The sequence below is a fragment of the Lactuca saligna genome, chromosome 8, assembly GCF_052625555.1.
Source record: "Lactuca saligna cultivar CGN05327 chromosome 8, ASM5262555v1, whole genome shotgun sequence".
Lineage (NCBI taxonomy): Eukaryota > Viridiplantae > Streptophyta > Magnoliopsida > Asterales > Asteraceae > Lactuca > Lactuca saligna.
In genome coordinates, this window is record NC_136424.1 from 91,927,209 (window position 1) to 91,954,812 (window position 27,604).

Sequence of the window (27,604 nt, forward strand, 5' to 3'; positions counted from 1 at the left end):
CTCTTGGAGAGGAAGAGGAGCGGAGGCAACCTGATCTGAGGAGGCAGCCATCTGATAAAATGACTGTGAATTGAGGGGAAACCATGGGCCATGGTGAGGAGAAATAGAAGACAAGAGAAGAATAAAACGAAAAAAACATAAAGAATTGAGATGAGAAATTTAGAGAGATAAACATTGGTGTTTATGAAAAACGATATGAGAGAGATTGAAAAGAAATCGATTTTCTTAAAGAATAGTAGGGTAGAAGTGGCAACATGGATAATTTTCTCTCGTAATCAACTAAATGAGAGAGGTAAAGAAACAAACGAGAGAATGCACCTCCAACAACTAGAAAAGGTCGCCGGAGGCGGTTATCGGTGGCAAATAGTTGTGGTTAACAACACAAGGGTTAACCTAAAGTTCTTATACAATGTTATTGAATATAATCATTTTTATGTTGCGAATGTTAGGCCAATGAAAAGGTAACTTTGGGAATAAGTAACCTCGGAGGAATAATTGATAAATAATAAATTATGTGGAGTTACAATCGAAGATGACAAAATGGAAACAAGAAGGTATCTCTTGTCAATTGTGATTGGGATTTGGGACCATAAAGTACTAACTATTATGGCCTTATGCTACCCATGTGCATCCAAAAGAAGATTTACGACATGAAAATAGTATTGCAATAATGTATGGGTATTAATGATATGTTGGTTTCACCTTGGAGTTCAAAACAATAATGTATGTACTGGAGCGTTATGAATATATATCATGATTCATCATCAAGTTAGATTATGTTGGTAGCTTTTTCTTAATGGATTACAACTCCAACCATCATAATCAATTGATCATATGATACTTTCGACACTTGAGGACTTAAATCATCTTACTTTCATTTTCTTGATACATTTGCCCTTAACAGTTCATTTGTACACACATTGATGTCCAACATCTTAAGGTCTCTTAATAATAAAAGCCAGCACTGAATCTATAAGATTCATAATGTTTGATAGCCATTTAATATATTACCAAATCAGATGTTGAGAGAGAGAGAGAGAGAGAGAGAGAAAGAGAGAGAGAGAGAGAGAGAGAGAGAGAGAGAGAGAGAGAGAGAGAGATGCTTCATATATGCCATAACCTCTTTCAAAAAAGATTTCAACCCCAAACAGGCTATGCGGAGTGATCTCGACAACCATTCGACATTTACCTAGCATTCTCCCCATTTTCCCGTTTGATTTTTAGACCAACCAATCACAATGTCTTTATTTTATTTATTTATTTTTTCAATTTTTTTTGAACATGGCAAAAATGAAAACCCAAGCCCAATGAATGCCAACATTTTGAAACAGTATGACAAAACTTAGGTGATGCTTAATACCACTTCCTCCATCTAGCCAAATTAAAATAAGATAGTAAACAAGATAAAAACAGTAGATTCATCCCTTGAAAATATATGAAGTGTTAGATTTTTGTAAGAGAGTTCCCAAATACGTACATATCTCTTTCAAATCGAGTAAGATCAACAAAAATCGAGAATCTGCTTTTTTTTTTTGGTCATGCTCATCCCTTTTTTTTTTCCTCATAAAATGGCTGGACAATATTTATTTTGATAAAAAGAGAGCTTTTTGTCCACTTTTTCTTTCATGACCATCCTTTTTTTTTTTTCAAACAAAATGGAAAAGTATCAAATTGACGTGACCAGGAATCCCTTGCTAATAATGTCTCTGATTTCTATCACAAAATTATAACTTTTTACTTGGTAATCACATGTAATTGTATTTATACGTCGATAAATTTATAATATTTTATTGGATAAATGCCAAAAAAAATCATAAGTTTTATACATGTATTTGACAAAAACATTAATTTTCTTTTGGTTGGTAAAAACCAAAAGGTTTTATAAAATCTTTCGTTTTTAACTTTTTATCTCGTCATCAATCAATGATACCTATTTTTTTTTTAAATGAATAGTCATTTGAAAACTTATCGTTTTTTCCAACAATTTTTTTTTTGTTTTTTTTTTTTTTTTTTTTTTTTTTTTTTTTTGGTATAAAATACCAAAAAGGTCCAAAGCTTTACACACTTTTTTTTTCTTTTTACTTTTTGTAAAAATCATAAGTTTTTAGAAAATCTTTGATTTAAAAAAAGAAAGGTAATCCAAAAACTTATGATATTTACCAACAAAAATAAAAATAAAAATAAGGCTTTTATCAACTAAGTGTGGTATTTGTCATATTTTATCACGTCACGTTCCATGCCAACACATATTTAACATATAAGCATGAGAAATGATATTTTCCGTAATATGTTTATTAACACTTTTAAGCCCAATTTATTATGTAAGACTAGGCGATATTTCGCACGTTGTATTTGGAGAAGTCTTGAATAAATCTTCGATAATACCCCACAAGACCCAAGAAACTCTGAATCTTTGATGTGTTTTTTGGAACCTCTCAACACATCACAGCCTCAATCTTGGTCGGGTCCACCAAGATTCCATCCAGATTGATGATGTACCCTAAAAAATTGAACCTCACGCAACCAAAACTTGTATTTGGAGAATTTGGAATACAGCCTCTCCCTACTCAAGGTCTCTAACACCAATTGAAAATGCTGCTCATGCTACTCCTTGGTCTTGGAGTACACTAGAATATCATCAATAAAAACAATCACCGATCGATCCAGCATCGGCCTATAGACCCGGTTCATGAGATCCATACATGCTGCTGAGGCATTGGTAAGCCCGAAAAGCATCACCACAAACTCATAATGACCATAACAAGTTCTAAAGGTTGTCTTCTATACATCCTCGTCCCTGATCCTCATCTGATGATACCCTGACCGAAGATCAATCTTGGAAAACCAAGAGGCACCCTGAAGCTGATCAAATAGATCGTCGATCCTTCGAAGTAGGTAACGGTTCTTCACCGTTAGCTTGTTCAGTTCCCGATAATCGATACACATCCTGTGTGACCCGTCTTTCTTCTTTACAAACAAAATTGATGCTCCCTATGGGGAACTGCTCGGACGGATAAAACCCTTGTATAACAACTCCTGCAGCTACATAGATAACTCCTGCATCTCAGGCGGTGCTAGGCGATACGATGCCTTGGCTATCAGAGCCGAACCAGGCATCAAATCAATTCGAAACTCACCTTGCATCTCAGGAGGCACTCCTGGAAACATCTTGGGAAAAACATAGGGAAAATCCCGCATAATGGGTACCCTGCTCAACTCTAGCATGGCCTCAACCCATGTATTTGAAACATAAGCAAAAAAAGCAGAACAACACTGCTGTAGAATCCTCCTAGCCCTCGCAGCTAAATAGAGAGTTAGTCCATGCGAAGCTCTCTCACCCGGAATGATCAGTTCTCCCCTACTTGGGGTTCGAACCCTCACCATCTTCTACTCACAATCAATCACAACCCCATTAGGCCCAAACTAGTCCATCCCGGTGATCATCTTCAACCATCTCAAGGGAATTAGTACCAAATCAATAAGAAACCTCTCACTGAACATGTTCAAAACACAACCTCGGAAAACTCTCGCAGCACTCACAGCACGATCATCCGTGATCTCCTCCTCCAGAGGGAAGTCCAAAGTCCCCAGAGCATCTTGAAACTTCTTGTTGAGTGCAAAAGATATAAAGGATCAGGTTCCCCTGAATCAAACAAAACATGATCAGACATTCAATTGACCAAAAAGGTCCCTATACAAGATCATAACAAAATATAAGCATAACAAGAAATCAATAAAAGATAGAGTTAAGACACATACCAACTACTACATCTGACACTACATAGGCTTCATTGGCGGTCAACTAAAAAGCCATGCTCTTCACCACAGGAGCTTCCGCCTAGCCCTGGTGGCCATCGGTAATCCTCAAAGTGGCGGGCACAGGCACCACCACCACTCCTCCAATCAATCTCGAACAATCGGCCTTTTTATGGTCGGTCTAGTTGCAGTGGAAACAAATCAATCCATCTTGGGGCAATCCCTGCTTACGTGAACCACCTGGCCACAACTGAAACATTCAGATCCTACAGATCGACAGGATCAACTGTGTCGCTTGCCACACTTGGCACATCAACCCCAAACCAACTAGCCTTTGCTGTGAGTATTGGTGGTCTTGGGCTTCTTGGCATGGCCCACTGTTGTTTGCACATGCTACGACTTCCGCTTCGTACGGAGCTCCAACATAATTTCCCGCTCACGGGCCTTCTCAATCATATCATTCAGGGTCTTGCACCCCGGAAAGCTCACGAACTCCCTAATATTGTCCCTCAACATAACATGATATCTCATCTTCCTCATCTCCTCATCCAAAACGTACTGCGGAACCAATAATGCTCTTTCCATGAATTTGGCGGTGATCTCAGCTACAATCTTTGTAGTCTAGTGAAGGTCATGGAACCCACTCACCAGCTACTGCACCTCAATGGCCAGTATAAAATCCTGATAAAACCTCTACAAAAAATCCTCCCAAGTCAACATTGTAACAACCATCATCCTAAATGCCCTGGTAACCTCCTCTCACTAGTCCTACGTGGTGTCCCTTAGTAAACAGGATGTGAATCCCACCTTTGTTGCATCAGGGAAAAAGATCGTAAGCTGAGCATTCTCCATGTCAGTGATCAAATGATGGATAACAATGGGGTCCTTAACCCCAAATAACTCAGGTGCTCTGCACGCGATGAACTCCCAAAATGAGGGAGTTTGAGCCCCAATATTCCCTGTGGAAATCTCATCTCAGAAAGACCAGATCCGCTCCTCTATGATCTCCATAATCCCCTCCTTGACTGTACCAAAAATCACTGGGGTAGCATCAAGTATGCTGCGAGTAACCTCGACTGTGATGAGCTCACACAACCTCTCATGAATCGGCTTAGCGCTTGAACCTGAACCTGAACCAGTGCCCGTCCCTGAACCTGAACCTCCTCGCATAGTAATCACCATCCTCAAAATGAAAATTCAACATAGAAAATAATTGATAAAGAAGTTGGAGGGACTCCTTCTCACCGGTCTCCTTAGAGTTTCCAAGTCTGCTCTCATCTCGGGTACAAGTCACGTGCTTCCAGTAGTATGGGCCCAATACTACCTTCCATACCTACCTGTACCTTCCTCAAGGCCAGACCCGATTCCCCTAATTCACCAAACTATACTCAGAAACATTACTCACACAACATAACACACACATATCCTAGACTTTCTAGGATTGCTCAATTCTCATAGAACCCGAAACCTCAATCAACACCATAGGTTGCCTTATGCATGCAAGTTATACACAAATAGAATCACATAGACTGTAAAATAAAGTTTCTACCCTAAGTCCACAACCAAACAAGGAACAGGAATTGAGGTAGAATCCATCATTCTAGGGCTATGCAATCCTAATCGTATATAACTTTAAAAGCATACACTTAGCAAATAACAGAGCCAACATAAATTCCAAGTAACACATGGCATCCAATTCTCCTAGGCTATAAGGCATCACACAAGTCATACATTCTATCATATAGCTCCTAAAGGTATCCTTAGCTGTACTCTAGTATGCAATTCACATAACAAGCATACTAATCGTAATACATAAGCATGGGTAATTTGGGAAACACTTACTTGAGCTCGGACGATCGCACACATTTCTCTCTCCCTTTTTACTTAAGAAAATCTTTTTTTTAAAAATAAATTCTTTTTCTTTGAAAAGATTATTATTTCCTCAGTTTGAGTTTTAACACACCCGAGAGTGTGCCTGAATCCCTCAAACCAAGGCTCTGATACCGATTTGTAACAACCCTAAAAAATGATAAAATTTTTCATTTTAAAACAAATACTACAATTATAAAACTTATTCCAAAACCATCATAACGTATAAAAATCACATTATCAGAGTACAATATCAAAATGCGGAAACAATAGGAGAGAATGTTGCGCCATCACGTCAGGCCTTTCCCCTTAGTACCGGAAGTACCTGAAACCATAAACACAATCTGTAAGAAAACGCTTACTAAGTTTTCCACAAAGTACCATATACCAACATACAAATTAATTCTATGCGCCAAACCATAGTCTTACGTATAATTCTTATCGAGGGCCAAATTCCGGTCTTCCATACAATTGTTAGGGGCCAGATTTTGGTCTTTCATGCAACTGCTAGGGGCCAGATCCTAGTCTTTCATGCAGGTGCCAGGGGCCAAACCCTGGTCATTCATACACATAACACAAAAGTAATCCATACCTTATAAACCAAATAATGGACCGACCTTGGTTCCTTCGACCTATTGATACAGTGAGAAAACTCTGCTCACAATTTAACAGAAGCTGATGAGGTCTTGACTCTGAATCTCGGCTCTCTAACCGACACCTATTCCCTCCAGTGATCAATTTCCATAAAAATCCCAAAATACCCTCAAGGTCAAACTTGGTCAAAGTCAAATGGTCAAACCAACTAGGTCAACTAAGTCAACCCAGCCAAGCCAATCCAACCGAGTCAACTCAAGGAGCGTACGCGGGGCATAATCGGGAGGTACATTGGGTGTACACGCAGCCTCACAGTTGATCACCATTAGGGTGGTTTACCTCGTAAGCAAGGCGTACTCCGAGTACGCGCGACGTACCCTCGCAAGTCCCAAACTCCATTAAGATCTTAATGGATTAAACTCTTATGTCCATAATTCAGATCCATGGCTAAAATCCTCATAGGAGTCATAAAGTCTCCAAATTTTATGACATAGCATGTCCAGTACGTGCTTAACATAAGGTCTTATTCGATTAAGACCTTCTAAATGATGCATGAAGCAAAAGTAACCAATTAGAACCCATTTTTATGACTTAAGACCCCTCCTAGGGTTTGAAAGGACAACTCAAAGGTCAAGAACATGCTATATTCAAGATCTACCATTTCTAGGAACAAAAAGCTCCATGAACACATCCAAAGCTAGATCTATATGCTAGAGGAATAAAGTTGCAAGATTTTTACCTTAGAATGGTTATCAATTGTAACGACCCAATTTTCACATCCAAAATTTTTTGTTTAAAAATGTTACTTTAGAAAATATTAATAACTAAAACATCGTTTGATCAATCATAATATAAACTGAACCATGTCTGAAAACCACAACATACAACCAATCAGAATATCAGAGTATCAATCCCAGAAAAGCTCGTAAATGCGGAAACCGGAGAGTGTGTGTGTGTGTGTGTGACATGCTGCTACCGCGCCGGCTCCTTTCCCCTAGCTGAGGAGGTACCTGAAACCAAAACTGAAACTGTAAGCACAAAGCTTAGTGAATTCCCCCATAATACCCCATACCATGCATACATATAACAAACAATGTTCAGCTAGGAGTTACGGGCCTTGCCCATACTCGGGAAGATACGGGCTCTGCCCACACTTTGCTAGCCGGGAGATACGGGCCTCGCCCACACTTGTGAAGATACGGGCCCTGCCCACACTTCGCGGTCGGGGAGATACGGGCCTAGCCCACACTCCAACCTCGGAGAGATACGGGCCCTGCCCACACTCAGCCGCAAACCCATAACATACAAGTATCACGCAGACAACAAGTATAAGCAACTCTATCATATTAACACATATATCATACTTGACCTAACCCAGAGATACGGGCTCGGCCCACACTCTAGTACTAGCATCTCGTCTACACGGGTCGGCCTTGGTGCCTTAGACCCGTTCCTACTGGAAAGGAAACTCACCTCGAAATAGCTGCTGGTCTGTGTAGGAATTGATCACCTACTACTGCTGCTGCTGCTCCGAAAACCTCCTGGCTATAATTCCCACAATATACTTAATCACACACTGCTAACTGTCCTTTAGGTGAAAAGACCATTTTACCCCTGGTCTAGCCCTAAGTCAAATCAGAGTCAACTTTCAGTTGACCCGACTCGCTGAGTTGGCTCTCCAACTCGCTGAGTCCCTGTCCAGATGATTGTCCTGGGTCCCTAATTCTACTCGTCGAGTTAGGCTATGACTCGACGAGTTATTCTTCTAAACTGACATTCAAGCCCTTCATCCTACTCGCCGAGTTGTATGAACAACTCGTCGAGTTCATCTTCATCCGAAGAACACTTATGCTAAGACTCGCCGAGTTGTATAAACAACTCGCCGAGTCTGTTCTTGATCTATGAAGATTGCCTTGGACTCGCCGAGTCAGGGCATTGACTCGCCGAGTCCTAACATGGGTGAGTTCAGCTTCCAACTCACCGAGTCACCCCTGTGACTCACGGCTCAACTCGATACATCATAAAGGGACCAATTCGGTGACTCGCGAGCAGACTCGCCGAGTCGTCGCCATGCATCCATCAAATACACCGATTTGCTCGATTCCAGTCCATGTCATTCACAGATCTGGGCTTCTAGGACATGAATCACACGTAAAGTTTCCAACTTTACGTGTAGATATTCACCAATATGGATTTTAGGGCTCAAAATGCCTTAAAAGGGTAGATCTAGGGCTAACAAGCAACATGGGGCCATAAAGCTAACAGATCTGAGCTCCTGGAGCTCAATCTTGCCTAGATCCAGAGGCCGAACATCTTATTACGACATATAATCCACATACAAGCTTGGGGATTTGACCAAGAAAGACCCAAATGAAGTTTTAAGCATAGAATCATGGGGAAAACGGGTTATACCTCAAAGGAACTGCTGGAAGAACACAATAATTGCCTGGATGGCTTCCCTTCTTCTGGATCTACTTCCTTCCTCCTTCAAAACCTTCAAAAACACATACAATAGCCTCCAACTCTCAAGGAACAACTTAGAACAAGGGATACAGGGCTCTAAGGGTGAATGGGGGCTGGCTTGGGGCAGTTAAGTCGTTTAAATAGGGTGCAAACCCCTGAAACTTAGGGTTTCATCCAACAGCGGTGACTCGCCGAGTCCAGGATATGGACTCGCCGAGTCGCCAACTTAAAACGTGTCCTGAGTCTCGTCCCTACTCGGCGAGTCGGACCTATGATTCGCCGAGTCCAAGGCTAAAATAGGGAATATTCGGATAAGATTTACATACCAGAAACCAGGTGCTACAAATCTCCCCCACTTATTTTAGACTTCGTCCTCGATGTCTGCCGCTCGATCCTGAAACAGCTCAGGGTAATGCTCCATCATCTCGTCCATCGGCTCCCAAGTCCATTCCGAACCCTTGCGGTGCTGCCATTGCACCTTCACTAATTCCACCCTCTTGTTCCTCAAATCCTTCGACTTCCTGTCGAGGATTGCGACTGGGCGCTCAATGTAATTCAGACTGTCATCAACCTGAATATCCTCCAAAGACCCTCATCTGATGATAACCCGAACGCAAATCAATCTTGGAGAACCAAGATGCTCCCTGAAGCTGGTCAAATAGGTCATCAATCCTCGGAAGCGGGTAACGGTTCTTCACCGTTACCTTGTTCAGCTCCCGATAATCTATACACATCCTATGCGACCCGTCCTTCTTCTTTACAAACAGAATCGGGGCTCCCCAGGGTGAACTGCTCGGACGAATAAATCCCTTGTCTAGCAGCTCCTGCAGCTGCGTAGACAACTCCTGCATCTTGGGAGGGGCCAACCGATACGGCGCCTTGGCTATCGGAGCCGTGCCAGGGACAAGGTCGATCTTGAACTCCACCTGTCGCTCCGGAGGTATCCCAGGGAGCTCCTCTGGGAAAACATCTGCAAAGTCTCGGACCACCGGAACCTCGCTCACTGTTGCCTTACCCGCCTCCCGGGTATCCATCACATACGCGGCATATCCTGCGCATCCCTGCTGAAGGTAGCGCCTAGCCCTCGCAGCTGAACATACAGTGGGTCCATACTGAGGCCTCTCTCCATGAATCACTAACTCTCCCCCGTTTGAGGTCCTGACCCACACTAGCTGCTGCGCACAATCTATCACCGCCCCATTAGGGCTCAGCCAATCCATGCCTATAATCACCTTGTTCCCACGCAATGGAATGGGAACCAAATCTACCAAGTAGCGCTCCTCAAACAAACGCAGCACGCAATCTCGAAATACCATCGATGCTCGCACCGATCGATCGTCAGCGATCTCCACTTCCAAAGGGCAATCTAACTCGCCCGATGACTCATGAAACTTCTTGCTAAGTGCAAGGGAAACGAATGATCGGGACGCACCCGAATCAAATAACACTTGAACTGGGAGGCCGTTCACATGGAACGATCCTAATGCATACACATACATATAGAGCACATATCAATAACCTAACATCATAAAAATAAGATAGAGGGAAAGAATCATACCCGTCACCACATCGGGTGCGGCGCGTGCCTCCTCGGTAGTCAACTGAAATGCCCGGCTCCTCACCACTGGAGCCTCTGCCTTGCCCTGCCGACCATCCGTGATCCGCAGGGTCGCTGGAGCTGGCGCCTTCACTGACGCTGCAACTGTCAACTGGGGGCAATTGGCCTTCTTGTGGCCCCTCTGGTTGCAGTGAAAACACAGCAACTCTGATGTTTGAATAGCTGAAACTGGAGTAGTACAATCCCTGCTAAAGTGCCCTGTCTTTCCGCACTTGTAGCAGCCTCCTGATCCCATCCTACATGCCCCCACATCGTCCTGCCGCATTTCCCGCAGCGGCTCGGTCCTGACTGGCCTTTCGGCCTACCATCTGATCCCTTGGGCTTCTTCCCCGAAGCCCCTCCTGCCTGACCCTCCTCTAGTTTCCGTTTCTGGATGTGCTCCAAATCTATCTCCCTCTCCCTAGCCCTGGCAATCATGGAGTCCAAGGTAGGGCAAGCCGAAAAGCTAACATGCTCCCGGATGTCGGCTCGTAGCATATCATGGTAACGAGTCCTCCTCATTTCCTCGTTACCAGCATACTGGGGCACCAATAAAGCCCTCTCCTGGAACTTGGCGGTGATCTCCGCCACAGTCTCCGTCGTCTGCCTCATGTCTAGAAACTCCCTGGCCAGCTGCTGAAGCTCGACAGCCGGCACAAACTCTGCCCTAAACCTGGTCACAAAGTCCGACTAGGTCATCGCCTCGATAGCTGAGGCTCCCAACGAGTCACCCACTGACTCCCACCAATCCCGGGCTCGGTCCCGTAAACACCCCGCTGCGTACCTCACCTTCGACCCCTCGGGGCAGAAGCGAGTCAACTGGGCAGACTTGATATCTGCAATCCATTGCCTGGCGACAATGGGGTCTTTCACCCCATGGAAATCCGGCGCACCACTGCCTCTGAAGTCCTTGAAGGACAGTGTGCGAGACCCTGACTGGCTAGATGCCATATCGCTCCTGAACGCCCGTAGGCGATCCTCCATCAACTCCATGATCCCTTCCTTGATCGACCCAAAGAGAATGGGGGTCGACTCAAGGATGCCCCTGGTGATCTCTGACGCGATGAACTCACGTAGTCCCTCATCAATCGGCTCGGAGCCTGATCCCGAACCTGACCCCTCTCCTGAACCGCCATCTATCGGCCTCGATTGAAGTACCACTATTCTGCAATACATCACAACAATCATTAGTGATACTGATACTTCCTGAGGGATCACAACTACTTACAGGTTCCCTGGTCTTATCTTGACCTTCCTTGGTTCGGGTACGGATCCTCTACTTTCAGTAGTACGGGCCCATACTACCTTCCACATCTATCCGTACCTTCTCCAAGGAATGCCTCGACTCCACTAGATCCCCTTCACTACTGTTGATCTCTGCTATACTCATCCTAGGCTTGCCCTAGGGAGATCTCTAATTCTACTCTAACCAGTCCTCAGCTGCTGCAGGCCTCATTGTAATGCCAATTAGCCATTACTCGAATACCATCACATGTGACGAGGCTCAGATAATCCTTCGAGTACCCGACTCGTCCCTACAACGGTTGGACTCAAACAAGAGCTGCGCAGTAGGATCAAATTCGGCACTCTAAGATTATTCAATCCTGATTACATGTGACGTGACGCATTCGCCTAATGGCTAACTCCCATTATTCAGAGTCCCACGAAGCACGAAGCAAGCAACATTCAGACAAGGGTAACAATCTCAATTAACTCTATCCACTTTCAGGAACTGAGCTAGCATATAGTGCTAAGCTCATACTACCAGGCATAACCTAATCAGACTATCCTACTTACTGTCTACTGAATAACTAGCATGCAATTTCTCATACAACTGAAACACAAATAGTAGGCACATAAGGCATCACTCCTAGATCCTTAGTCCTATTCTAGCATGCTGTTCTACAAAAGCTGATAAACACAACATAAACTTGTATGGGTACTTTGGGGAATACTTACTTGAGCTCGGCCGGTTGCGCACATCACACACTTTGTTCTTTCTCAAAACTCTTTTCTCAATTTTAGAAAACATTTTCTTTTAGAAAATCTTTTAATCCCTCGATTTAAGTTCAGACACTCCCGAAGATGTGTCCGAGTCCCTCAAACCAGGGCTCTGATACCAACTTGTAACGACCCAATTTTCACATCCAAAATTTTTTGTTTAAAAATGTTACTTTAGAAAATATTAATAACTAAAACATCGTTTGATCAATCATAATATAAACTGAACCATGTCTGAAAACCACAACATACAACCAATCAGAATATCAGAGTATCAATCCCAGAAAAGCTCGTAAATGCGTAAACCGGAGAGTGGGTGTGTGTGTGTGTGACATGCTGCTACCACGCCGACTCCTTTCCCCTAGCTGAGGAGGTACCTGAAACCAAAACTGAAACTGTAAGCACAAAGCTTAGTGAGTTCCTCCATAATACCCCATACCATGCATACATATAACAAACAATGTTCAGCTAGGAGTTACGGGCCTTGCCCACACTCGGGAAGATACGGGCTCTGCCCACACTTCGCTAGCCGGGAGATACGGCCCTCGCCCATACTTGTGAAGATACGGGCCCTGCCCACACTTTGCGGTCGGGGAGATACGGGCCTAGCCCACACTCCAACCTCGGAGAGATACGGGCCCTGCCCACACTCAGCCGCTAACCCATAACATACAAGTATCACGCAGACAACAAGTATAAGCAACTCTATCATATTAACACATATATCATACTTGACCTAACCCAGAGATACGGGATCGGCCCACACTCTAGTAATAGCATCTCGTCTACACGGGTCGGCCTTGGTGCCTTAGACCTGTTCCTACTGGAAAGGAAACTCACCTTGAAATAGCTGCTGGTCTGTGTGGGAATTGATCACCTACTACTGCTGTTGCTGCTCCGGAAACCCCCCGACTGTAATTCCCACAATATAATTAATCACACACTGCTAACTGCCCTTCAGGTGAAAAGACCATTTTACCCCTGGTCTAGCCCTAAGTCAAATCAGAGTCAACTTTCAGTTGACCCGACTCGCCGAGTTGGCTCTCCAACTCGCCGAGTCCCTGTCCAGACGATTGTCCTAGGTCCCTGATTCTACTCGTCGAGTTAGGCTATGACTCGATGAGTTATTCTTCTAAACTGACATTCAAGCCCTTCATCCTACTCGCCGAGTTGTATGAACAACTCGTCGAGTTCATCTTCATCCGAAGAACACTTATGCTAAGACTCGCCGAGTTGTATGAACAACTCACCGAGTCTGTTCTTGATCTATGAAGATTGCCTTGGACTCGCCGAGTCAGGGCATTGACTCGCCGAGTCCTAACATGGGTGAGTTCAGCTTCCAACTCACCGAGTCACCCCCTGTGACTCACGGCTCAACTCGATACATCATAAAGGGACCAATTCGGTGACTCGCGAGCAGACTCGCCGAGTCGTCGCCATGCATCCATCAAATATTTAGAAGATATGTGGCCATATGGAATGGATAATGCCAAAAGGCCGGGGGAAGAGAGGTATGTGTAAGTAAAGTCTGAATTATATGATTAATTAATTGAATTTTACGTTCGGCTTTACCATTTTGTGGCGAAGTGTGGGGGCATGAAAAAATGGGAAACCATTCCGTTTTGAGTAAAAAAATCATGAAAGTATTTATTGTTGTACCCGGTTCCGTTATCACATTGAAACAGTTTAATATCACGCTCAAATGATGTCTTGATAAACTTGGAGAAGTTTAGAAATATGGAATACACATGTCATTTATTAATTAATCGGAATATCCAAAGATAGTTGGTATAATCATCAAGGAAAAAAAGGTAATATCGATGACCTCCAGTGCTTGCAACCAGGGAGATCCATAAATCACTATGTAGTATGTCAAATGGTATGGAGGTGCAAGTCAAAGAGTTTGTGGATAAAGGTGCATGAGCTTTCCATTGTTGTTGTCGCCAAGTAGGATTCCAACAATTAGATATCTAATCGTTCCAAAGAGTTTGTGGATAAAGGTGATTAACCTTACCAAAATTGTTCCCTCATCTGTGACCACATCCCCGGAAACATCCGTGCCCACCTCTGCCTGAATTATCCCCACCGCAAGCCCGATGTACTAAATATTGATTTGAATCGTAGCAACCTCTACTGGGGGTTATTACTCATTTTTTACTTGCTGTTTTATTTTCTAATTATTTCTTCAATTAAGAAAAGGAGAGAGAACTAAAATAATAGACTAATCATTCTAGGTATTCTTTCTCTTACCCCATTTGGAAGGATCTCATCTCATAATTATCCAGGACTATTTATGTCTCTATCATGACCACTTGATGAAATGTGGAGGGAAATGGGGTAAATGGCCGATACTACTGAAATAATTCCTCTTTGGATAATAGGTATTGTAGATGGTATTCTTGTGATCAATTTAGTAGGTGTTTTCATTTATGGTTCATATTCCAGATTGGGTTTATCCCTATAGTAATCGGATGAATTAAGTTGTAGACATGAAAGCGTGAGAACTCAACAGATTCCCTTCTTTGTTTGTCTGATTTGAAGAAGAAAGTCTTGTTGAATTCTTAATAATTAGAATATGTTTTTTATAAGTTCATTAAAGAAGTCTATTTACTCAATAAAATTTCCCCTCCTTTCACAACCTCCTGTGTGGTGTTGTTGTTGATCATAATCAGACTGATCATAACTACTCGTGTTGTGTACGATGAGTTATTGGGCTGCTACTGAAGATTTTATGTGGCAACAAGTAGTGTAGTGGAAGATATGGTTGCAATGTGAGCTTTTTGGGTTTCATCCAAAATGAGTTTGGATCTTACTATAAAAAAATCAGGCAGGGAGAGGTTTGTTGTAAGTGGGTTGCTATGTTTTCATATTTTCCACCAATACCGACAATCAATTGTAGCACCAAACGATCCTTAGAAACCAGTGCATCAACATTAGAGATTTAATCAGATAGAATTTTCAATTCTTGATAGTAGGCAGAGACATTGGGAAAAGATTCTAACCGGACATTTGAGAACCAGTTTTCTAAGTAATGGCTCTTAACGGCTTGCTATCAATGAATATATATTCCAAGGATTTCCATGCCTGCTCAACAATATTTTTTGGCTTAAGAATAGTGATTAGTAAATCCTTAGATATTGTACTATAATTCCATTATAAAACTAAAGAATCTAGTTGTTTCCATGGAACTTTGTCATTAACCTTTATCACCTGATGTTTTAGATGAAGATCCTTTAGAAGGAATGATGTGATTGATTACTTTATGGGCATGACAATAGATCTTGAAGAGTTCCAACCACGATGTGTATTGAGCATCATCCTAGTCCAACATAATGGGAATTAAATTCTTGATGTTAGTAATAGAAAAAGTAGGATGTAGGTTAGCTATTCGAGTGAAAGATAAGAAGATGAATAAGAAGATAATGAAGATGGAATCCGAAGTTTTGAGAAAGAAAAGAAGATTAAGAGGGGATCAATCGATACTGTAAGTTGAGCCGTGACTTGGAGTTTTCGGCTACTAGGGTTTGTGGGGAGATCAGAGGTATCGCTTTAATATAATATTGGACAGTAAAATATTCAACGTCTCTCATTCATCATTGACTAGAATATATATATATATATATATATATATATATATATATATATATATATATAGACACATACATACATACATACTTACTTACAAAATTTATAGTTTAGTACCACGAGAATTACAAACATACACTATACATGATAAAGCTTCCTAATCTAATAGTATTCCTCCGCCTCCTTCCTTATTTCATGCAAGAGCTTTTTTGCAATGAGGGTTATAAGACCTTCTGATCTATTGATTTTTTCACAACACCGATGAGTCTTTTCATAAAATACTCTTTAATAACCTTGGGATTAATTGGCTTGTATCACATGGGATTGACCAAGAGGAACAATTAATTGGGTGTCGTCATACTGTTGTTCTTCATATGTAAAATTCCCTTCCAAATCTAGCTTTATGCTACATGAACCACCATCCTTTATTTTTGTTTGACTCCTCCTAATTAACTTAAGGGAAACACCCTTATCTATATCCTTAATTATGACCTTATATGAGGAGACATGAAATACATATATACTCTAGTTTTCCTATGTTTGATGTACATGTAAATTTCTTTGTTTTGACCCATATTTTTTCCCAACTTCAATACATCTTGATCACATCCTAGAGGTAACAAAGCTTAGTCCAGATCAACCTTAGGTTTTAAAAAATGGTAATAGATTGCTTCACTATTAACATATACTAATTCCTGGATCATTACATCAAGTTCATGAACATGAAACACATCTATGTCCACGTAGTCAACATAATCTACCTTTTCATCCACGTAACGAAATCCTAAATACTTTGTGAAACCCCTCCATGATGAACTTCAAGTGTAAAGGAATTAGATAAAATCCATGTAATATAAAATATGATTTTTTGAAGGATTTTATCATTATGATAGTATTTTGTGAAGCAAAACTTTAAAAAGTTAAATAAACAAGAAGAGTGTAATTCAAGCTAGTGCTTACCGTACATATTCTTCAAGTCTTTGGTCGCATTGTATGCCCTGAAGTACCATAATGTCAACACTATTCTTTGATTCCAACTCATATGATCAAAATCTCACTTCTGAAAAACCATTTTCTTGGAACAGAGTAACTTGAGGAAGAAACATTGGGGGATGTGTAATGAAGACATAAGGATGAACCTCCATATGATTAGATGGCAAGACAAGCTGAATTGACAAAATTGTTCCTCATGTGGGGGACTGTGAGCCGACTAACTTCTTAAATTAGACAACGTTGGCCAAAAGGACTACGCAGACAACTATTTGAAACCATAAGCACTAAGCGGATAGGAGTTTCAATAGTTGTCCTTACTACGTCTATTTTAGACTAGAGAGACCAATCACATAATTTTGTCTATTAACTATTTATCAATCCATTTCAAGCAAACCAAAAAAACTGGAAACCAAAAAATAGTTTATAGTTTAAAATATTTAACAAAGAATTCATCTAACAAAGTTAACTAGGAAAAAAAGATTATGGGTGTCCTTTTGATTTCTTTCATCTAGTATTTTCTTGACGCGTGTCATTTACATGGTCAGATGAAATTTATATGCTATAGTTGTAGGAGCCTTATATAAGATAGAACACCTTTGAAACTATCGTCCAAGTCAATAAAAAATATTTTATGCGGATGAATCAACTTATCTCCTTATCTCCTTATATTAATAAAATAATAGTTTTGTTTGTACACATGTCATTCTTCGAAAGCTTTGTATTTAATGTTTGCCACGTGTTAATATATTAGAGCTCATTTAAGAGTTTGTTACGTGTCAATATATTTAACACATTAAATGAAATTATTTAATTTAATAAGGCATTAAATTACCATTATATATTCCTATATTTTACTATTTAACTTATGGTTTATACAATCCCACCATATTAGAGATATAACTACTTCACATATAATATCAAATTTAAAAAATTAAACATATTTACGACATAAATATATGTTTATATTCCCTTTTTTAAATCACCGTTCCTATTTTCTATGTAACTATATCATGTAAATGAGGAGATTTTGATTTCTATTCTATCTTTTATCCCGTTAATTAAGAAGATTTTCATTTCTATGATAATATAAACAATTGAACACCAAATTTCCTCTCACTTTCTTTTTCTCAAGTTATATTGTTTTTGATCGACAATAATTTATGCAAGTGATTTACAAACATATGTACATGCCTTAGCATATTTTTTAATCTTTAAAAACATTAATCCTTTTTTTAATAACCATAGGCAAATAATATTTTTTAATTTAAACTAAATTGATGAAAATATGTTATATAAAAATATGTCATGATGCATGATTACAATATGGAGTCTAGGTGACATTAACATAACCATGGTATAAAAAGTTTCCCTTTTAACAATTTATCCCCCCTTAATAAAATATAAAATGTTTAATTGCTATATAATCGATTCGATAAATCTACTAAGGTTTCGAAATGAAATAAGTTATTTATCTTATTATTAATCACGGATTTCTTATGTAGCCAGAACGACCTTCACAAATTGTAAATACTAATTTGTTAAGAATTAATCGGATTGAAGATATAGCGTCATCATTAACTGGAATCGAAATATCTGCGAGATCGGGGTCACAATTTGTATCGATTAAACAAATTGTTGGAATTCCCAACATGATACATTCTTGAAGGGTCGTATATTCATCGTGCTGATCAACGATGCTTTTTTTGAATGGAAAATATAAATATATAATCTACTTCTAAATTAACACCTAATTCCACATATATTTACGACGAGACTTGAACCCTCGACCTCAAAGAGAAAAGGGCATCACCTGATACCGTTGGGTTAGAAGCTCTTTAGTATGATTTTATGTTGATCTAAAAGTTACTAGGTTTTATAAGATAACAACTCTTTTGAGGCGTGTGCAGTAATCACCATAATAGAATTTCTCATTCGAAAGGGAGCAACAACATATTTTATTGGGAGCGACGAGGTTACCATTTTAGCAATTCGGTAGCGGTAATTAGTAATAACACAATTTTAGATTGTAATTCACAAAGATTGGATATAACAAGTAAATAACTACATGCATGGTGAAAAAAACATATATTTCGGATTAATATTCTTTAATCATTAGGGTATCTTCAATACACGAGGATGTTCGGAGTAGGAAGGTCGCCACACATGAGTTGATTATGTGGATGCCCTCTCGACGCTTGAACATCGTCCTCAACTTTGATGGGTTGGTCGTGGCGTGGCGACGAGGATGGAAGAAGACAGGGTATTTGATTTGTGGGTCAACTTTTCGACGGTTGATAACATTTAATTAAAAAAATATATGTTTTTTATTTTTAATTAAATTTCTCCCTATATATACATGTATTTTACACATATTTTTCAAAACAAAACACCCAAAATCTTTGAATCAAACACACACATTCACCAAATAAATGGATAATTTTTTTCGGTTCGGTTTATTCTTTATCTGATGACGAGTTGGTATTTCACACACTATTGTCTGCGGTAAAAGGCATGGTTCATGAAAGAGACGAAAGTTCACACGACGAGAATAAGTATAGAAAATGGATCAACCGGGATCAAGAGTCGGAAAATGAACTTTTGGTATGTGATTATTTTGCACTGATAGTTTATATGATCTATCGAAATTTGAAGAATGTTTTCGTATTAGTTGAAATTTATACTTACATATAGCTAGAGATTTGGAATGTAATTATGAGTTTTTCCAATTAAGATGTGATGCTAAAGGTAAATGTGGTTTTACTACAATACAATAATATATGGTCGCTCTTAGACAATTGGGATATGACATAGCTACAGACGCCTCTATTGAGTATTTGAAAATGTCTGAGAGGACGGATCGAGACTGTACATATCTTTCTTGTAAGTATATATTATAGAGCTTTACCATGACATATACTTGTGACATCTGACTAAAAGTGATGTCGAACACTTTTATGTCGCACATCAAGCTAAACATGGTTTTACAGGGATGCTTGGTAATATTGATTGTACACATTGGGAGTGAGCAAAATGTCCCTATGCGTGTCGTGGTCAATTCACGCGAGGTGATCATGGGGTCCCGACTGTTATATTAGAAGTGGTTGTTTCACATGACCTATGGTTTTGACATGCATTCTTTGGTATGGTAGGATCCAACAATGACCTGAATGTGCTTTAAGCATCTCCGTTATTTAACAATATTTTGCAGGGTCAAGCACCAGACATGTCAGACGTTGTGAATGAAAATGAATATAAGTATGTGTATTACCTAGGTGATGAGATATATCTAGCGTATGCTATAATTGTCAAGTCATATTCATTTCCAGCCGATGAAAAACGAAAATTATTCAAGTTAGCACAAGAATTTTGGAAGGATTTGGAACGAACGTTTGGAGTCCTAAAACAAAAGTGACACATAATCAAATATCCGGCACGAGCATGGGATAAGGCAAAACTAACGATGGTGTTGACTGCTTGTATTATTTTACATAACATAATAATAGAAGAAGAAGGCAGTGTTATTTATTCATATACCGGGAACGATATACTTAATCCACCTTCAGTAATACAAGTTGGCAGCCCAACATACATCTCTAGGGTTTTGGAAATACAAAACCGTGAAACACATCACAATCTACGCCACGATTTGACCGAGCACATATGGGAAAGACAATTCCAATGGGAAAATGATGATGAGGACGAAGAAGATGAGGATGGTGATGACGCGACGGATAAGGACGGTGACGACGATGAGTAATATTTCTCTATGGTTTTTATGTTTTAATTTTTTATGTTTTTTAAGCAGTGTAATTTTTATTTGTTATGTTTTATGTTTATTTTAGTAATTTAGGTTTTAAATTTCTATGTTTTTAATTAATGAAATATGTTTTTTTTTTGAGTTTCAAAAAATTTATTTATGTTATAAATTATGTTTTTTATTTAATATAATGTTACAAAAAAAAAGAATATTGTATAGTGGTAACCATTTCTAATATCTAGTAGATTGATGGTAAAGTTGACGTGGCGTAGAAGTGACAACACTTTTTCGGTGGGTTGGTGGTTACCACCCCCCTTACCCTTAAACTAAATAGTGGTTTATGGATCACAATAGTGACATCATTTTATTCTTTGATACATTTTTTCTTAAAACACAATGCTACAAAAGTTCAATTTAATGGAATATATTTTTAAAATGAAAGATAAAATTGTTTTTTTCTTAGGTTATGGGGAGTGGTCATCAACCCACCGAAAAAGCATTGTCATATTTGCGTCACGTCAACTGCACCACCAATCCAATAGACATTGAAAATTGTTAATACTCCATAATTTTTAAATTTTTTTATAATTAAATTAAATAAAAACATAATAATTTTTTTACATTATTTGAAACCACATTCCGTTAATTAAAAAACATAGAAAATTAAACCTAAAAAATAAAGAATTAAGCCTAAATTACTAAAAAAACATAAAAAAATTAAACCTAAATTACTTAAAAAAACATAAAAAATTAAACTCAAATTACTAAAAAGCATAAAAAAACACAGAATCTAGTTGCGATATTTGTTGAGAACTTATTGTTGAATTTTTTAAAGCGCCGTTAAATTTTTCGGGTCGAGATTCGGTTGCGGCACCGTGTTTAAAATTTGAAGTTCGGTGAATGTCATTTTTCGCCGATAAGCTTCCTCCGTTGATTCATTTTTTCTTTCTAAAAAACTTAGGGCTTATTTGATTTCACTCTGACCGGGTTCAGTCAGAGGTTTTATCTAACTCGGTCCTAGTCTAGTTGTTTGATACCAATGTTTGAGCTCTTACTTGGTCGGTAAATGGCTAGTGAACGGCTGACTGGGACTTATAAAAAATAAAGCTTGACCGAGATAGAAATTATCTTCTCCCTCATATGCTCTTCTCTTTAGCTTGCCAAGGCTTCCGTTCTTCAGCCTCCCACCTCGTTCCTTCAGGTATGACACCTCGCTCCTCCTCCAAAGTGGTAAGCTTGTTCCCGTTTTGACCTAATAAACAGGTTTGCAATTTCCATCTCTCTATAAAATTGATTCTTTGAAATCGATTTTTTCATATGCTTGAAATCGATTCTACAATTCTTTGAAAGCGATTGTTTAATGTTTGAAATTGATTTCTAATACATACGTTGCTTCCTTTTACTTGTATTTGAGACGTTTCCCAATAAGCTTAAAGCCCAAGTAATTAATCGATTAGTCCTCTTATTTCCTTGAACACTAATTCTTGAAATCTTCATGAAATTATATATGAACACTAATTTTGGTGTTATGTCATAAACTTGAAACAATTTGGAAGATACACATATCCTTAAACAGAAGATATAGATGCCAGCAAACATGGAAAATGACTTACAGGTCTAGGGATCTAAAACCCCGAAAGAAATTGAAGAGTGGGTAGAATGAAGCTGCAAATATGGCTGCTAGTTGCTCGTTTGGTGTGAGGGAAACAATCATCAATCCATAGTTTGTAAAATAGAAAAATGAAAAGAAGTTGATGAAAAATAACCAAAGAAATTTCCAAAAATTGGTATCAAACAACTAGACTAGGACCGAGTCACATATCCATCATTCAATATAATCAGTTAGAGCCATAATCAAACGACATGGTTTCAGTCAGACGCAATTTCAGTCAGAGCTATGGATCTAGTCAGGCTCTGACTCAGTCAGATCTTACTCGATTAGAAACTATCAAACAACCCCTTAGAGTTTTGTCTATTTTCTACGCTAGTACCTCATCGTTGATTGATTTTCCCCTTGAAGATGCCCCCTTTCTCGCTTTGTCCCTTCCCGGTGGTCGTTGAAGTTGGACGTCCAGTGGATTCTCCCCCTCGGTGGTGTCGAACTTATCTTAGAGGTCGAGGCTAACACCAATGTCGGACATTTTACATTTCAAACACACACACACACACACTTCAAGAGTGTGTGTGTGTTTGAAATGTAAAATGAATGAGTATATATTGAGAAATTTATTAATAATTGAGTGATTATTATCAAGTTTGTTATGCTTTTACTTTTTCCACATCATCGCCACACTAGCTTCTTCTTCTTCTTCTTCTTCTTCTTCTTCTTTTTTTTTTTTTTTTTTTTTTTTTTTTTTTTTTTTTTTGTCATTTAAAGTGAATGGTTTGCCTTTCCATTTTTTTATTTAAACAACTTCATTTATAAAAAGAACTTGAATTTCTTCTTAACTAAAAATAAAAATACATAACATTAATTTAAGGGAAATCTCCGGAAAAGTTTCAATATTTTATTCTAATTTATGAAAAAATTCTAAACTAAAATTTGTTATGAAAAAATCGCAATTACCGTTGAAAATGATGGTTTGACCATTTTTTTTCTTCAGTTTATTTGTTTAAATATTTATCCGGTTTCATTAAAGACTCATTATTTTACCATAATTTACGAATAAGTTCCAAATTATTGTAAAATAATAAGATTTTAATGAAATTATGATAAAATAATGAAACGCTAATGAAACATAGTAAGTATTAAACCCAATAAAGCGGAAAAAGGGTTACATCCTCATTTTTACCCGTAATTAAGATTTTTTCGTAAAGAAATTTTAGTTTAAGATTTTTTCGTAAATTATGAAGAGATATTAGGATTTTTCCAAAGATTTTCCTTGATTTAAAACCTAAGAAACCTAATATTAAAAATAAAAACTACTAACTAATTGCACGTTATTTTCACATTCCTCGACAACATTCTAAACTCTATAAATTTGAAATGTCTCTGAAAACTTTGAAAAACTTCGTTTAAAATGATTGCATTATTTTCACCATCATTTTCATAACTTTGTCAATCATATTTGAAGTTATTAACAAGATCGTTAAACTCCTTAACACTTTGTTTGTGTTCCATAATTTTTGTAGATTTGATCTTTCGGTAGTCACCTGGATTTATTTCATTCATGAAATGTTTGGTACCTGACCCTTCCATTTCTTCGTGTGTCCCGAACCACACCCCACGGCCTAGTGTATGCGATTAGTTCGAAGGGTTTAATAATTGTGTTTATGGGACAGATCAAACAATCTCTTGTGATCAAAACAATATGACAGCTAGCGACAAGTGACTGATATCCATACACGTGTATGGTTGACAGCCACTCTCTTCATCCCTTTTCGTCTATAAATGGAGCTCAATAATCAAACAACCAGAAGCACCAAGCTTTAGCAAACTCTTCCGAATCAACTTCAAAACCTTCCGATCATGTCTTGCTGCAATGGAAAGTGCGGATGCGGCTCAAGCTGCTCTTGCGGAAGCGGTTGCAAGGGGTAAGTTTTCTTCAATTTTCACGGTCCATAAAAGAAGAAAAATATATATATATATATATATATATATATATATATATATATATATATATATATATATATATATCGTCTTTCAGATCAATCGCTCCTGTTTTGAGTAAATCCTTGTTTAGAGTTGAATTTTCTTATGATAAAACTTTTAATGGAGATTGAACATCTGTTTGCAGATGCGGGATGTATCCTGACATCGAGGCCTCCACCACCGCCACCGTGATCGTCGACGGTCTTGCACCAAAGAAGATGTAAGTATAGTGCAGTACACCTCCAATTCAATATGTAATATTAGGATATCAGTTAATTTCTTCATTCTTATAAAAATCACAACGATAAGATTGTGTTAGTTTAAGCTGATTGAGGTCTGAATCACGTGAAGGTATGATGATGGAAGTGAGGGAAGCTTTGTAGCTGAAGGTGCACAAGGATGCAAGTGTGGAGCAAACTGCAAGTGTGATCCTTGCAACTGTTAAGGCTCGTCGATCCAAATAAACATCCATCTTTCAGTTGTGTTCTATATATGTCTCCATGCTTCTCATAGTTTCGTAGTGAAAAATAAAAGAATCCCCAGTCATCCATGGTTTGGGGGTTATATTTATCTACTCATGGTCACTGTAAATGGTGGTTGTGTATAAGCAGTCATATGAGTATTATGGAGATAATGAAAGATTTGATGTGTATCCTTTGAGGAGTGAATGACTTTTTATGAAAGAAAAGTTGTCATCATAATCGTGGTCTAAAGCTATTGTTTATTTGATATCAATATCAAGATGAAGAAAAAGATGATAGGCTTTTTTTGTTTTTTCAAAAGTGATTACTTCAATTTTATTTTATTGAAGTAATACAAGCGGAGGCGTGATAAAAAACCGAAACTAAAAAAATAAAACAAACTAAATCATGTTTGGTTTATTTGGTTTGAGTTATTTGGACTTTGGTTAATTCGGTTTTGTTGATCAGATAAGAATATTTTATTCGGTTTGAGTTTGTTTAAATTTTTATTATTTTGGTTGAATTGAGAAAACTAAGTAAGCTATTTAATTAATATAAAATTTTATAGTTTAGATCTATAAATTAACATTTTATATAGATTAGTTATTAAAAAATACTTTCATGCCTCATTATATAATTATTAACAATTATAAATCAATAATTGTTTTATTTTTATACTAAAAACAACTTATCAACTAAATGTTTTCTACACATGCTAAATCTATATAATTTACTTTTACAACTTATATAACTCTATCAACACTTCAAGATATTACAACGTGCAAGACCGAATATAATATTTTATGTGTTACTGTAATTTTTGAATTTGGTAAAAGTTTTGTAAGTTTTTTATTTATTTAATATTTATTTATACATATGGAATTTTATTCAGGTTAATCAGTAAACCGAACCGAATAAACGAAAACAAATTAAACCAAATTTTATTTGTTTTGGTTATGGTTAGTTTTAACTTATAAAAAAATAGATAAAATCAAATTGATTAAACCAAGAAAACCAATGGAATAAAACTCCCAAATAAGAGTCAAATAGTTTCATAATCACCTTAAAATTTAATTTTCTTATTACAAATTTTGGATATGTTAACTCTAAATATCATGCTTCTAAAAAGATCATAATGGCTTCCTCATTGCGCATTATGCCACCAAAACTTGTACCTGGCGTCACATTTTAACGAAATGACCCGTTAAGTCTTACATTCGAATAAAAAATGAATAGTAATAGAATATAAACTTAGGTATAGAACCTCTTAAATGACATAATTTTAAACAAAATAAATCTAATTTCATTTTTTCTTAATTTTATTTTAATATATTACCATTGAATTAAGTTAAACTATGAAATAAAAAAATAATTATATATTGAAGAAAAAAACAATTATATATTGAAGAAAAAAACGTTGAAGTTATATATGTTAAAAATATATTTGTTTTTTATTTTCCCTATAAACTCCAATGATTTTTTTTTGCAACAAAAAGATATATATATATATATATATATATATATATATATATATATATATATATATATATATATAGGGTTCATGTGAAAATGAATATTATTTGTGAAAACGCAAAAACAAGAAAAACTATGAGATTGTGTCACCTCATTCTTATATTTTGGGCAATAATTCATCAAAACTTTGAACTACATCAGGATAATCGATTATATATGATAAATTGTTTCATATTAACAAAACATGATTTTTGACATTTTTATTATGAAAACATGAATTTAAATGTGGTTAAGAAGATGAAAAACATAGTCGTTAAAACCTCCTTTAAATCTATATTATCATAATACAATCCAATGTAAACTTATTATCTTTAATTTATTGTTAATAAATTTAATTTTTATAGTACTTGTGGTTGATTATTATAAGAGAAAATATGTTTTCGCGTTTTTGCAAAAATATTTATGTTTTCGCATGAACCTACTTGTGTGTGTGTGTGTGTGTGTATATATATATATATATATATATATATATATATATATATATATATATATATATATATATATATAGAGAGAGAGAGAGAGAGAGAGAGAGAGAGTCAAGATCAAATAAGAAGGAAATTTTTGGTAGGAAGGTAAAAAGTTTTTTTTATATATTGTTTTCGTGAGCAAACAAAATAAATCATTAGATGATTCATTTGTAAGATGATTCACAAGAAAAAATTCTAAAAAAAAACATCTCGATTATTTATTTATACAATGATTTTGTTGTTATTCACTAAAATTATCATAAAAATGAATTTTTTCTTAATTTACTTAGAAATGAATCATAAAGATGTTTTTTTGGAAAATTTTTCTTGTGAATCATCTTACAAATGAATCATCTAGTGATTCATTTATTTTGTTTGTCAAAAAAATATGTATAAAAAAAACTTCTTAGCTTCCTACCAAAAAAAATCTTACCGGATATATATATATATATATATATATATATATATATATATATATATATATATATATATATATATATATCTTTTTATTGCAAAAAAAAATCATTGGAGTTTATAGAGAAAATAAAAAACAAATATATTTTTAACAAATATAACTTCAACGTTTTTTTCTTCAATTGAAAAACTATATCCAATGATTTGTGATAACCTTGATATTGAATGCTCTTGGTTTATCTTTTATTGTATTTGTTTATATTTAAAATTTAATAAGATTAAGTAAATGGTCATGACTTTTAATGTTTTATATTTTTAGATACAATGAAGAAAAACAACATAAATTCGACAGGTTTAACAAGTCAAATGGTCAAAGAAAAATAGTAAGCGATATATCATAATTAGTTTATATATATATATATATATATATATATATATATATATATATATATATATATATATATATATATATATATATATGAAGTAACGTTTTAACAAACATCGTGACACACCACGACTTAT

General features: G+C 37.2%; 1 protein-coding gene across 1 annotated transcript; it reads left to right on the plus strand.

The window, feature by feature from the left end:
- Positions 1-24,012: 24,012 nt before the first annotated feature.
- Positions 24,013-24,908, plus strand: LOC145010924 (metallothionein-like protein type 2). The gene is made up of 3 exons (XM_078969502.1): positions 24,013-24,149; positions 24,353-24,427; positions 24,559-24,908. The coding sequence occupies exons 1-3, from the start codon at positions 24,085-24,087 to the stop codon at positions 24,650-24,652; spliced, it is 234 nt and encodes a 77-aa protein (XP_078825628.1). The 5' UTR covers positions 24,013-24,084; the 3' UTR covers positions 24,653-24,908.
- The last annotated feature ends 2,696 nt before the right edge of the window (positions 24,909-27,604 follow it).